The following is an 11,268-nucleotide window of genomic DNA, read 5'->3' as shown; positions in this document are numbered from 1 at the left end:
GAGACAAGTAGGGGGGGCTGGGCCAGGCAGGCAGGAGGACAGGCAGGGGTCCGGGGCCAGGCAGGGGCACAGGCAGGGCCGGGTCTCTGCCCTGCAGCCCCCCGTTTCGCGCCCACTGCCCCCTCCGGGCTGTCCGCCGCCAGCCCCGCTCGGCCCCGCCAGCCGCCCGGTGGGGCGCATCCCCGGCCCGGGGGCCCGTCCCGCCCGCCGCGGGGAGGGGGGGCCGCCCCGCGCCGCGGCCCGGTTGCTTCACCGGCAGGGCCGAAGTCCAGGCGCCGGCAGCACGGGCCGCCCCCCCGCCGCCGCGGCCGGACACACTCGCGCAGCCCGCGACGGAGCCGGCCGGGCCCGCGGCGAGGTCAGTGCTTCCCGGGGGCGCGCTAGGCCCGGCCGCCAGGCCCCGCTCCCCCCGCGCCGCGCCGCGGCCCTGCCGGCGGAGGCGGGCCCAGGCTTCCCGGCAGCGCCACCGCGGGGCTCCGCGCTCGGCCGGCCTCGGGCGGGGGGAGGCGGCGGCGGCGGGGCGACCCCGGGCCCCCGGCCCCAACCCATGGCGGGGCGGCCCGGGCCGGGCGCGGGGCGGCGGGCGGCGGAGGCGGGCGGGGGCCGGCCCTTCCCGCGGGAGTGCTGCGAAGGGCTGGGCGGCCTGGAGTACGGCCAGGTACCGGCGGGGCCGGGGGGCGGGCGGGGAGCGCCGGGCTCGGGGCGGCCCCGGGGAAGGGCCCGGCCCGGGGCGCTGCCGCTCGGCAGCGGGGGGCGGCCCGGGGCCGGATCCCCCCCGGCCCCGGCCTCTCCCGGTGCCTTGGCGGGGCTGCGCAGCGCTGGTGGCCGCCCCCCCGGCTGTGCCTGCAGGTGCCCGCTCGGGGCCCGAGGGACCCGCTGCCCTCCCCGGCACATTTTCCACCCGAGCCACGATGGCTGGCTCTGGGACACGGCAGGGCGCCGCCGGCACCGCACGGAGGCCCATGGGTGCTGCCACCAGCTTGCCTGGGTGCCCCTTGCAGCTCCCACCTGGCTGTCCGTGTAGCCCCTGCAGCTCCCACCCCGGGTGCCCCTGCAGCTCCTGCTCAGGTGCCCCTGCAGCTCCCACCCGGGTGCCCATGCAGCTCTACCCAGGATGCCCGGGCAGCTCCTACCAAGCTGTCTGTGCAGCTCCCACCTGGGTGCCCATGCAGCTCTCCCCGGGGTGCCCATGCAGCTCCCACCCAGGTGCCCCTGCAGCTCTCCCCTGGATGCCCCTGCAGCTCTCCCCGGGGTGCCCATGCAGCTCCCACCTGGCTGTCCGTGCAGCTCCCACCTGGCTGTCCTTGCAGCTCCCACCCGGGTGCCCCTGCAACTCTCCTCGGGGTGCCCATCCAGCTCCCACCCACCTGTCTGTGCAGCCCCTCAGCTCTCCCCTGGGCCTGTGCAGCTCTCGCCTTCCCTGACGTTGGGGCTGCAGGCAAGCAGGTGGTGTTTGCCACCATTATTGCTCACCCGCCAGGGAGGACGGGGCAAAGTTGAATGTTCTGTGCCTGTTACGTGGCTGTCCCAGCAGCTTGCCAAGACAGCTCATCCTAATGGGCCCCCCTTTATCCCTAAAAGCATATAGTAGGCACAGGCCAATCTGCCTCCCGCTGGCAGCAGCGAATTTGGTTGTTGAGGAGAAGAAAAGGAGTGCAATGTTAAGGTTGTTGCCAGCCAGGAGTTAGTAGGTCAAGAAGCTTTTGTTCAGCCTGTGCTGGCGGTGTGCTCAGCACCGTACAAAATGAGAGGAAAGAAGCTGTCCTGGTCCCACGGGATTGCAATTGAAGCGAGACCAGACAGTTCGGCCCCGGCGCCAGAGGCTGTCTGGGTGCCCGGGTTGTGTCTTGACTGTGCTGGGTCTGAAGAGGCGAGGTCTGATGGCGAAGGGCTGCTCGGGTATGAAGGGAGGGGAGGAGAGACTGGGGAGGGTGGCAGTAGGGGAAGGTGGGTCAGGATCAGGCCCGAGGGGCTGTTCCCATCATTCCTTACCAGCACCCGTGTCCCAAGGGCTTGGATGGAGGAGCCCGTGGGAGCTGGGGTGGTAGCAGTTTGAAGGCAGCCGTGACCCCTGTGAGGATCCCCCCGTGTCCCTGGGGCAGCACGGCCTTTGCTCTTGTGCTTTGCACCGCGGGCAGTGGCAGCTGTGCAGGAGGCACCTGGAGCGGCTGGACATGCCCCGGGACAGTGCGGGAGCCGTTCCCAGGGCCTTTGCTTTTGGCTACGAGAGGTGCTGCGTTTAGCAGCCCCTCTCCATGAATCCCACTGAGGCTCTGGTTGCTTTGAAGAACTTGTGAAGAGCCGGTGGGAATTTCTGTCCCGGACAGGCAAGGTGGAGCTGATGCCTGTTTGAGCCTTTCCTGTCCCCTGGCATCCAAAGGACTTGCAAACACAGCTGTGTTTAGGAAGCAAAAGGCCTCTACGTCTGAGTGTTGTCTTGATTCTGATTCAAGAGAGGGAAGGGCTTGGGCTGGGCTATTTTGTCTTTTGTTTTTCAAAGTTTTTTGGGAAAAAAAAAAAAGGCATTGGCTGTGTTTCATCCAAATACCACTGCAGGGAGAGGGGGCGGGGAGGGAGAAGCAGCATGGTTTATTGCACGTAAAAACGCTGACAATGTCAGGGAGCCATCCTGGGAAAAATACCTCTTTCTTAAAAGGAGAAAGGGGAGAAAACTGAGCTTTAAGGCTATTTGTTGTCATTAAGTACGACAGGAAACCCTTGCAGCCCTCACTGTGGAGGGGGTTTGCATCACTTACTTTATGGAAGGCAAACTTGAGGCTGACACAGTTTCTTGCTTGGAGTTTTCATGCAGACCAGCATCCCTGGGACGTCCTCGTTCCCCGGGGATGCCGAAGCGCTGTGAAACGATGCTCCCTTGCCTGCAGCTTGGAAACGCTGCTTGGGTTGGCAGCTGCCCTGTAGGACTGGTGCTTGTCCTCACAGCAGCAGTGTCCTTGCAGTGCCTCTGTCCTTCTGGGCACTGCTGCAAACGTGGGGCTCCCCGAGAGCCTGGTGCCCCTCAGGTGTGGGGGGTGATGGCTTGGAGGAGCCCTCATCCTTCCTTTTGGCTTTGCACCCTGACATCGCGCTTTGCTTGGGGCCATTAAAAGATGTGTCCGCTCTTGGGGGGCAGCTGAAGTGTTCGGTTTGAGATGAATTGCCCAGTGCCCCTGCAGGAACCTGCACCCCCAGTAACTGGCTCTCCCTCCCCAGGTGGATGTGACAGCCATGGCGCGGCTCTTCGGCTATGTGGATGTGACCGACTCTGGCTTCATTGTGGCCGTCCTCTCCATCGCCTTCAACCCGCTCTTCTGGAACATGGTAAGAGCTGCCTGCACGCCGGCTGCCCTGTCGTTTTTAGCCTTCCTTTCCCAGCTACAGGGGCATCTCCCTTGGGCCATGCTGGAGGAAAAACCCCTTTTTGGGAAAATCTGCTGGGCTGGGTGGGGCGAGCGGTGCCGAGTTATTAGGCATTAGAAGTGGGTGAGCAGGGAGCTGTGCTGCAGAGAGAACTGGCGCTGGGGGTGGCTGTGATGGGTGTCACAGGGGAGGTGAAGGCGGGAGCCAGCATGGGATGCAGAAGGAATTAGAAACTGGGCGTGGGAGAGGGGGCACAGCAATGAAACTCATCGTTCAGCCACCTCCTGCAGCACCTCCCACCCCAGCAGCCAGGCACTTGTCACCACTGGGACTGAGCATAAATGGCATTAAGCCCCGGCAAGGGGCTGCACTGGATGCGTTGCTTGCTGCTTCCCCTTGAAATATGTTGGCAGCCGGTTGTGTGGATGACAAGAAGCAAAAACAGTCAGCCAAAAGTTAACCTGAAGAAATTCCCCCTCCATCATGCTGCAAAGCCTGGCAAAGAGCTGCAGAGCTGGCAGCAAGCCCTCCCTAAGCAGGAGCAAGGATACCTGTGCGTGGATGATGCTCGCTGTCTCTGTGGGTGCCGTAGCACTCTGGGAGCCGAGACTGGAAGAGTCTCTGCTGCCCTTCACCGCTGCGGTTTGCTACCTCCCTGCAAGAGCAGTGAGAGTCGTTGCTGGCCCTGGTTTGGAGCACTGCAGGGCCAATGTGCCAAGCAGGGAGCCTAGGTGGGCTGCAGCACCAGGTGACTCCCACCCTGCAAGCACCCTCAGCAGCACGGCTGAGGTATGGGGTGAAACCTTCTCCTTGCGAGCACTCGTGGAAATGGGATGTTGTCTCAGCTAAGATTCCCAAAACCACCTGCCAAACCTCCCTGCAGGGATTCTCACCCTGGGGAAGTCTCCTTATAGAGGCCTTATTTTTCCAGAGGGGGAGGGCTCGGCGCTCTCTGAGTGCGGGGGCTCTTGAGATTGTCTCACGCTGGGCTTTGGAAAAGCGAGGCTCTCCTGGCTGTGAGTCACTTTGGAAACCTCTGTTGGAGCTCTTTGTTGCAGCCTCCCTAATTTTTCATGCAACTTGTTATTAAAAAATCTCACGGTGTCTGAAATGCGAACTAGAATGTGCCACATTATTTCAATAGTGGAGTCATCATTTAGCATAAAGAATCAATGAACAAGAAGATTCAGGATGTGGTCTCTCAGGGGAGAGACTGGCTCCAGCGAGAAACTGCATAAAAGGGAAAGAAAAAAGTACTTTATTAGCGTCTGCTGCTACGCCTGCGACTCGTGGGATGCCTGCAGCTTGGGAAATAGCGTTGTTTTTGGATCAAGAGTTTGGCTGCTGTTAAAGGACAGGGAAAGCTGATGTAACAGCAGGAAGTTCATTGCTCTGCGTTGCTGTTGTCCCCTTCCAGTGTCTGAAGAGCTTTGCCGTTGGCGGCAGGTGGCACTGCAAGCAAGACGTGCAGGGCCTGCGTCTGGGAGCAGAAGGCATCGCTGCATGGGTTTGCAGTGAGCAACCTGAGCTGGTGTGTTGGTGGGAAGCTCTGGGGAGGTGAGCGTGGCACTAGACGTTTCCCCGGCTCTAACGGCCCGGGTGGCTCTCACAGTCCATGTGCCTCTGGCCATCGCTTGCTCTGTCCAGGCTCCCGAGCACATGACTGGCGTTTTCAGGCTCTGCCAGTCCCGGTGTGTGGCTCACACCAGGCATTGCTGGAAGGCTCTAGCAGGGGGGCTGTCGCATGTAAGCAAGCCCCCGCTGTCAGGTGCATTTTAGCAGGAGTGGCCCCAGCCATCCCTGAGTTTTTCCTGACCTGTTTCCTTTACCTCCTCCCCATCCTTTCTTCCATGTGATCTGCGTCCCCTGCCTGCACCCAGACAGCAGTTCTTTCCTCCTCTGCATCCCTGCACAGGCTCCCTTTGTCTTTTGCTATTTGAGTTCCTTCCTGGCAGCTGAGATTGCTTCTGCATCTGAATTACTTTGGGCTTGCAAAAGCTTTAGTGCAAACACTGGATTTCTGTGCAGTGCCAAGCACTCTCTGCTCTCTGTGCTTAATAAGTAATGTGGGACCCTGATCAAAAACCCTCCTGTGCGTGAAATTCCTGATTTGGGTAGAAATTGGGTGGGGATGCATTGATTTGGTTCAGTGTCTTAATTCCCCGTTTCTGCTGAACTCTGGCCAGGTCTGCCTCTTGCAAAGTTTGGCGCCGGGCTGTCCTTGCTGTGCAGTGCCGCTGAATAAATATGTGGTGGGGAAACCCTGGCTCCGTGTGGTGCTTGGCCTTGAGCATAGCAAGGCATTTGCCCTGGTAAGCCCTGGGCATGTTTCACTGGGGCAGAACCTGCAGGGTTTGGGGACAAAGCATGAAATCTGGAGGCTGTGGGGGAGTGTGGCTCTGGAGAAAACCCTGATCCTCATCGGGTCGATTTATGCAGTTCGGTTAGGAGAGCAATTTAGAGGACCAGAGCCTAAGTGGGGCAATTTGCAGGACTCCAGCCAGGCTGTGCTGGTGCTCTCTCCTGTTCTCCGCAGGGGAGAAAAGCCCTCCAAAAAAGGCCTCGGGACTCCCAGTTCCCACCCTCCTCCCTGCAGGCATGTGCCAGAGGATACCATGAACATCGCCTGCTGCGTTTCCCCATCAAACCCAGGGCTCGCACCCCATCTGCTTCCACCCCTCCATGCCAATTAAAATCCTGCCTGTCCCCAGGTTGCTCCCAGGTTATGTTGTCCATGGCACAGCTTGTGTGTGTTCCTGCACTATTCTTGGATGTTTTCCTTTTTTCTTTTTTGTCTCTCCTCCTCATGCTGTCTCTGCTTTCCCACCCGCTGTGGCTGTTATGAAAGGAGCTGCTGGGAGCCGTGGTCCCGCATGAGGCTGGGTGCAGGTGAGGCTCCGAAAGGCAGCAGCGGAGCTGGTTTGGGGGATGAAGTCACTTAAAACTCCCCAAAGATGCTCAATGCAGCTGGGAGACCTGAGCCGCTGTGGGGCTGTAGAGGGGCATCCAGTGAGGAGTAGGCGCGTCACCGGAGCCGTGCCATAAAACATTAACAAGGTCAGAGTGGCAGAAACTTCAATAAATCCCATCTGTGTTTGGAAAGCCTCAGAACGATGGGAGAAACTTCCCATCCCTTGGTAACTAAGGAAAGTATTAAATAACAGCTCCTCAGGGACAAACATTTTCAAGTGAGGAGGGGCAGATAACCTGCGTGCTGGAGCCTTTAAAGAGCTCGCTGAGCCTTGGCACACAGGGAGTTTCTAGAAAGTTGGAAGGTTTCTGACACTCAATAGCGAACGGGCAAGTGGCACAGCTGTGAGCCAGGTGGTCTGACGTCCATCACCACGCAAGTAAGCTTCAAGTGGGGAGCGCATCTATCAGCAATCTTTTTCTTGATTTGAGCCTCTTAAAAATTTATGCCTGGTGTCGTGGACCGATTTAGAAATGGCACATCTTCAGCTGCTGCCCAGGAGCTTGCTCCTCCCGTCACCTCGAGTGGCCCCCTCGAGACACCCATGCATCTCGCCGGAATCTGCGAGGTGAAACCTCAGATGTCACGGTTAGGAATGGGCTTAGTGTAATTTAGCATGATTTTAAAGAAAATAGACCCCGTCAGACAAATGTGATTTTATTTTTCAAGGTTGCAGCTTTTCCTGTTCAGAGTAACAAGATCTCTGTTCTAGACTTCTGTCAAGTGTTTAAACTGCATGAGGTTTTGATTAAAGAAGTAGTTGCACAGGGACCTGGGCTGACAACGCCTGGCTCCTGATGGATGTATATCTCTTGGTTCATTTATTTTTAATTTCCCATCCTTTTCTCCTTCTTTGGAGACTGGAGGAATCTGCCAAGTGGATCAGAAATGCTTGTGCTGCTGAGGAGGGGGAACTTTGCAGGTGCCGGCAGCCCAATTTCACCTACCTTTTACCACTTCTTGCTAAACTCAGAGGAAGGTGCCTAGCCCAGAACCTCCCCAGGCTGCTGGGAACTGGCCGGGAGGCTCAGTGAGCCAAACTCCAAGAAGCCTTTTGGGGACAAGACAAAAATGCCTGATGCTGGGGGATTTCAGCAGCTCTCGCTGTCTTACAGAAGGGCAGGATTGAGCAGTGGCTTAAGGGCAGTGTGTTAGCACCTGACTGGGGAAAGGGTATGATAATTGCAGGGTATGAGATGGCTGTGCAAGGGCTGGGGCTGGAGCAGCAGGCAGAGCCTTGTGGCGAGCACACCTCGGTTAGCTCAAGTTTACAGGGTCGGGAGATGAATGAGTCCCAGTGATTTAATCTTTTCTGACCTTCAGAATTTGCCAACCTGCGAGAGTTTCATGGGCTTTCCCACAAACCTCTGCCTGCCTGCAGCCGCGGGTGAGAGCAGAAAAACAGCCTCAACCATCTTCTGGAAAGTGCTTTTAGATCCCGTTGTAGAAGCCATGGCACAGCGACGATGATTATCTGCTTATAACAGATGCTAGATCAATAGCAGGGCTTCAAGCTACGCTGCAAGGCAATTGACTGCACAAAGTGTTTCTTTATTGGGGTAAGGCTGGGCTTGCAATGAGGCTCGGATTCGCTCTTACATCTCCGGTCTTAAAATGTCACCACCAGCTCTGATGCCTTTCATCCTTTGTGCAGGGAGAGAACGCACATAATTCGTAATTGGACTCTCTACCAGGCAGCAATAGCCGTTTTCATTTCCTACAATGCCTGAGAAAGAGTGAGAATTTGCTTCCCCCCCTCCCCAAACAGCATTTAGTGGCAATTTTATTCCAAGTGACTTGGTAATGCTTCCCACTCAGGCGGTGAGGGCTTTGCAGCGATGCTGTAACGCGCGTGGTGAGCGGACAGCGTCGATTCTCTGGCCATCTCATAACAGAGCGAGTCCTGGCTGGGTGTGTAACACTGCGCCTGTTTGGCTCCTAATTTTAGCTTTTCCAGTGTGTCAGCACCGCTGCAAGCCACATAACAGGCACCAAAACTGGGTCGCATCCTCCAGCTTGCTGGCTGGAGCGACACAATTAGGAGTGCTGTCACCTTGAGGGAAAGCCACATCGGTCATCCCAGCGCTGCTTCCCTGCAGCCTCCCAGCGAGGGGTGGTGGTGGTTTCATCTCCATCTGCTTTAAGAAGCTATGCAATGTCTTTTTATGATGTTCTTGCAGGCTGTGCTGCCCGCGGCGGGGGGGAAACGCAGAGCCCCAGCCTGGCTGAGCAGCTGTGAGCTGAGATGCTTCATCTGTGTGTCAAGCCAGGCAAGTTCTCAGCCCTCAGGGCTCCAGGCAAGGCAGTGGCAATCATTTGAGCACAGGTACCTGCCAAAGCAGGGTGTGCTTGGGTGGCTGAGCTGTTTCCGTGCCTGTTCTTAGCATGAATTTGGGATCCAGCTAGTGTGCAATATGCCTGCTCAGCATTTCTCTAAACTGAGGTCAGAATCTGTCTCTCACCTCACAGTCCTTATAGATCATGGCCAAGCTGACCCAGAAAACAACCTCCTGTTTTTTAGCTTCTGTGCAGAATGCGTCTCTGGAAACCCAGGGTGTTTGTTATATGTACTGAACTTCTCTGGTTTAGTGTTTTAAAAATAAACTGGGCTGCTGGGAGCCCTGCTAGAGTAAGTCAGCATACACATTAAAAGATGAAAAAATATGTTTAAGCCAAGAGTCTTGTTTCCATTTGCATCAGAGGCTTAGCTTGTAGACCCTTGACGTAGGGAGAGGCTCTTTCCTGTACCACTCCTTCCCTACCGTGCCATGCTGCTGCTGAACACTCTCCTGCGGATGAGGTGCTGCTCAAAGATGTTAGTCTGTGAAAAGGCGAGTCTGTAACCACCTGCATCCTGTGGGACAAGGCAAAAAATGCAGCTGAAGGCAAAAAAGAAGGTAGTATGATCTACCCAGACCGGGAAGTGTGGAAGACAGTGGGTCCCGTCCCCCCCTCCCCGTGGCGCTGGGCTTTGGCAGTGTTTGTGTGTAGCCCTGGGGCTGGGAGCTGCTGGAGCCCCGAGCAGGGAAACCCATTGCTTCCCCCGGGACACGGGCTGTCCAGGCACCGGGCGGGAGCTTCCTGGGTTGTGTGCCTGCCGCAATCACGATGTGAGCTGGGTGTGCTCCAGCTGTGCCATGGCACAGACCATTTAGCAGAAGCCTGCCCAGTTCCCAGAAGGATGGGATCTCCCAAAATAGGCTGCTTTGACGAAGAAATGCAGAAACACGCAGTGTGCTGGCTGCTCTTGGGAGGTTATTTCCGTAAGAACCATTGCCTGGCTTCCATCATGATGCAATTGCATCTTCTGCATGCCTGGAGACTCATGATGGAGAGGCAGGCGTTGGGGTTTCATGGTGGGGATGCTGGATCAGGCTTGCAGCAGGCTGGTGGCACACAGGGTTGTCACGCCAAAGAAAACGCTTCCTCCATTCCTCTATTTTCATCCCCTTTCATGAACTCTGAGGGGACACTTATCTCCAGTTGCTCATGTGACAGTAGCAAATGAGTAGTAAAGCAGATTAGTAAATCAGTAAAGCAAAACCCTCCTTCTCTTTTCCACTTATATTGTGTTCCCAATGATACGAGTCACTGGAAGTGGGACTTGGCAGGAGCATCCCACATCCTTGCCCTCTTGAGTGTGAAACCAGATAGTTCAGCAGCCCAATCACAGCAGCACTTGGCAGACACCAGTTCCTGGTAAATATTAGGAGCCTTGTCTCAGTTAAAGCAAACAAGCATCTGCACTCCCCCCCAGGGCTGCCTGCCTGTGTTGGCTCCCTTACATTCCCCTTTCTAAGGTATCCTGACAAAGCTTTAAAACTCCTGAACCCCAACCCAGGAAGAAATAGTCGATTTTTGGAAGCTGGTGCTGATGCATTACAGTGCCGGAGCTGTGGACAATAGAGCATGCTTGGGCAGCGGCTTTGGTTGATACGTTGCAGAGGGCTGCGAGCAGCGGTGCACTGGCTGTTCAGAGCAAAGGGTTTTGATTTTGGAAGGTGGCCCCAACCCAGGGGAAGGTCTGTGGACTGGGATGAAATAGCCCTATCCAGAAAGCCGCTGCCTGATTTTCCTTTTCCCTGCCAAGCTATCCGAGCCTCCACGCTTGCTCATGTGCAGGGAAGAGGGGCAACTCTCTTAGAAAATTATGAATTTGGTTGCCAGAAAAGCTGGAAGCCGCAGGCTTCTGCACCTGCATGTGGCTTCATCAAACTCCCCTGATCTCCCAGCGAATGTTGGGGTCGGGGAGAGGAAGGCTGGCAGGAGCTCTTGATTTTCCTGTGTGTCACTGAAATCACGAATCTCCACAGTACATTACCAAGTCGTCTGTATTTGGCAATACTTGCTTGCGTTTTTTCCTTGCAAAACCTTTTTTATTCCCTCTTTTTCCTCCAGACCAGGGATGATGCAGCCATGCGCTTGTTCTGCAGGCTGGGACGTGCAAGCTGCTGCTTTGTCTGGCTGAAGGGTTTTCACACACTGTCTGTGTAGGCGCAATCATTTTTGGTGTGATCCTTTTTGCTCTTTTGGAAAGAAAAAGCGGGCTGCGAGCAGCTCACACCCCTGAAGTGGGTGAAATGGAGATGGGTTTTAGCAATTTTCTCTGCCTTTGGCTGTTGCAGGGAAGCCTGACCATCAGGGCTCACAGAACGCCTTCGTCGCCTCCTTTGTGTGGTGGGAGGTTTGCTCATTATCTGGTTTGTGCTTCAGTTATAAAAGAAGCTGTAATTGTAGCAGCTCCTTGCCATAAAAGCACAAAGACATTTTCAGGGAAGGAAAATGTACATGCGGCTTTTATGATCCTTTACAGTACTCCTTCTGCCTACTTTTTTCGCCTGCTGCCCTTCCTGCAGCATCAGCTCTGTGCCTGCCTGGTGCTCAGCGTGATCTCCTCTGGCTCAAGCCTCTCCTTTGCTATCGAAATGCCCCTTTTA

The 11,268-nt window shown here is 56.3% G+C and overlaps 1 protein-coding gene across 3 annotated transcripts in view; it reads left to right on the top strand.

Moving 5' to 3' along the window:
- The first annotated feature begins 202 nt into the window (after positions 1 to 202).
- PEMT (phosphatidylethanolamine N-methyltransferase) overlaps positions 203 to 11,268 on the top strand; it is a 43,525-nt gene continuing 32,459 nt past the window's right edge. For 2 of the 3 annotated variants that reach the window (XM_056336417.1, XM_056336418.1), the window contains exons 1-2: positions 203 to 358; positions 3,214 to 3,321. In XM_056336417.1, coding sequence (XP_056192392.1) covers positions 3,229 to 3,321 — 93 coding nt within the window. In that variant the 5' untranslated portion in view covers positions 203 to 358; positions 3,214 to 3,228. Of the gene's footprint in view, positions 359 to 504; positions 659 to 3,213; positions 3,322 to 11,268 lie in introns of those variants that run through there. The other variant, XM_056336419.1, reaches the window with a different exon arrangement.

This window comes from Falco biarmicus, chromosome 4 (assembly GCF_023638135.1).
Source record: "Falco biarmicus isolate bFalBia1 chromosome 4, bFalBia1.pri, whole genome shotgun sequence".
Lineage (NCBI taxonomy): Eukaryota > Metazoa > Chordata > Aves > Falconiformes > Falconidae > Falco > Falco biarmicus.
Note: the sequence above shows the minus strand (reverse complement) of the source record. Positions and strands in the feature narration are given on the sequence as shown.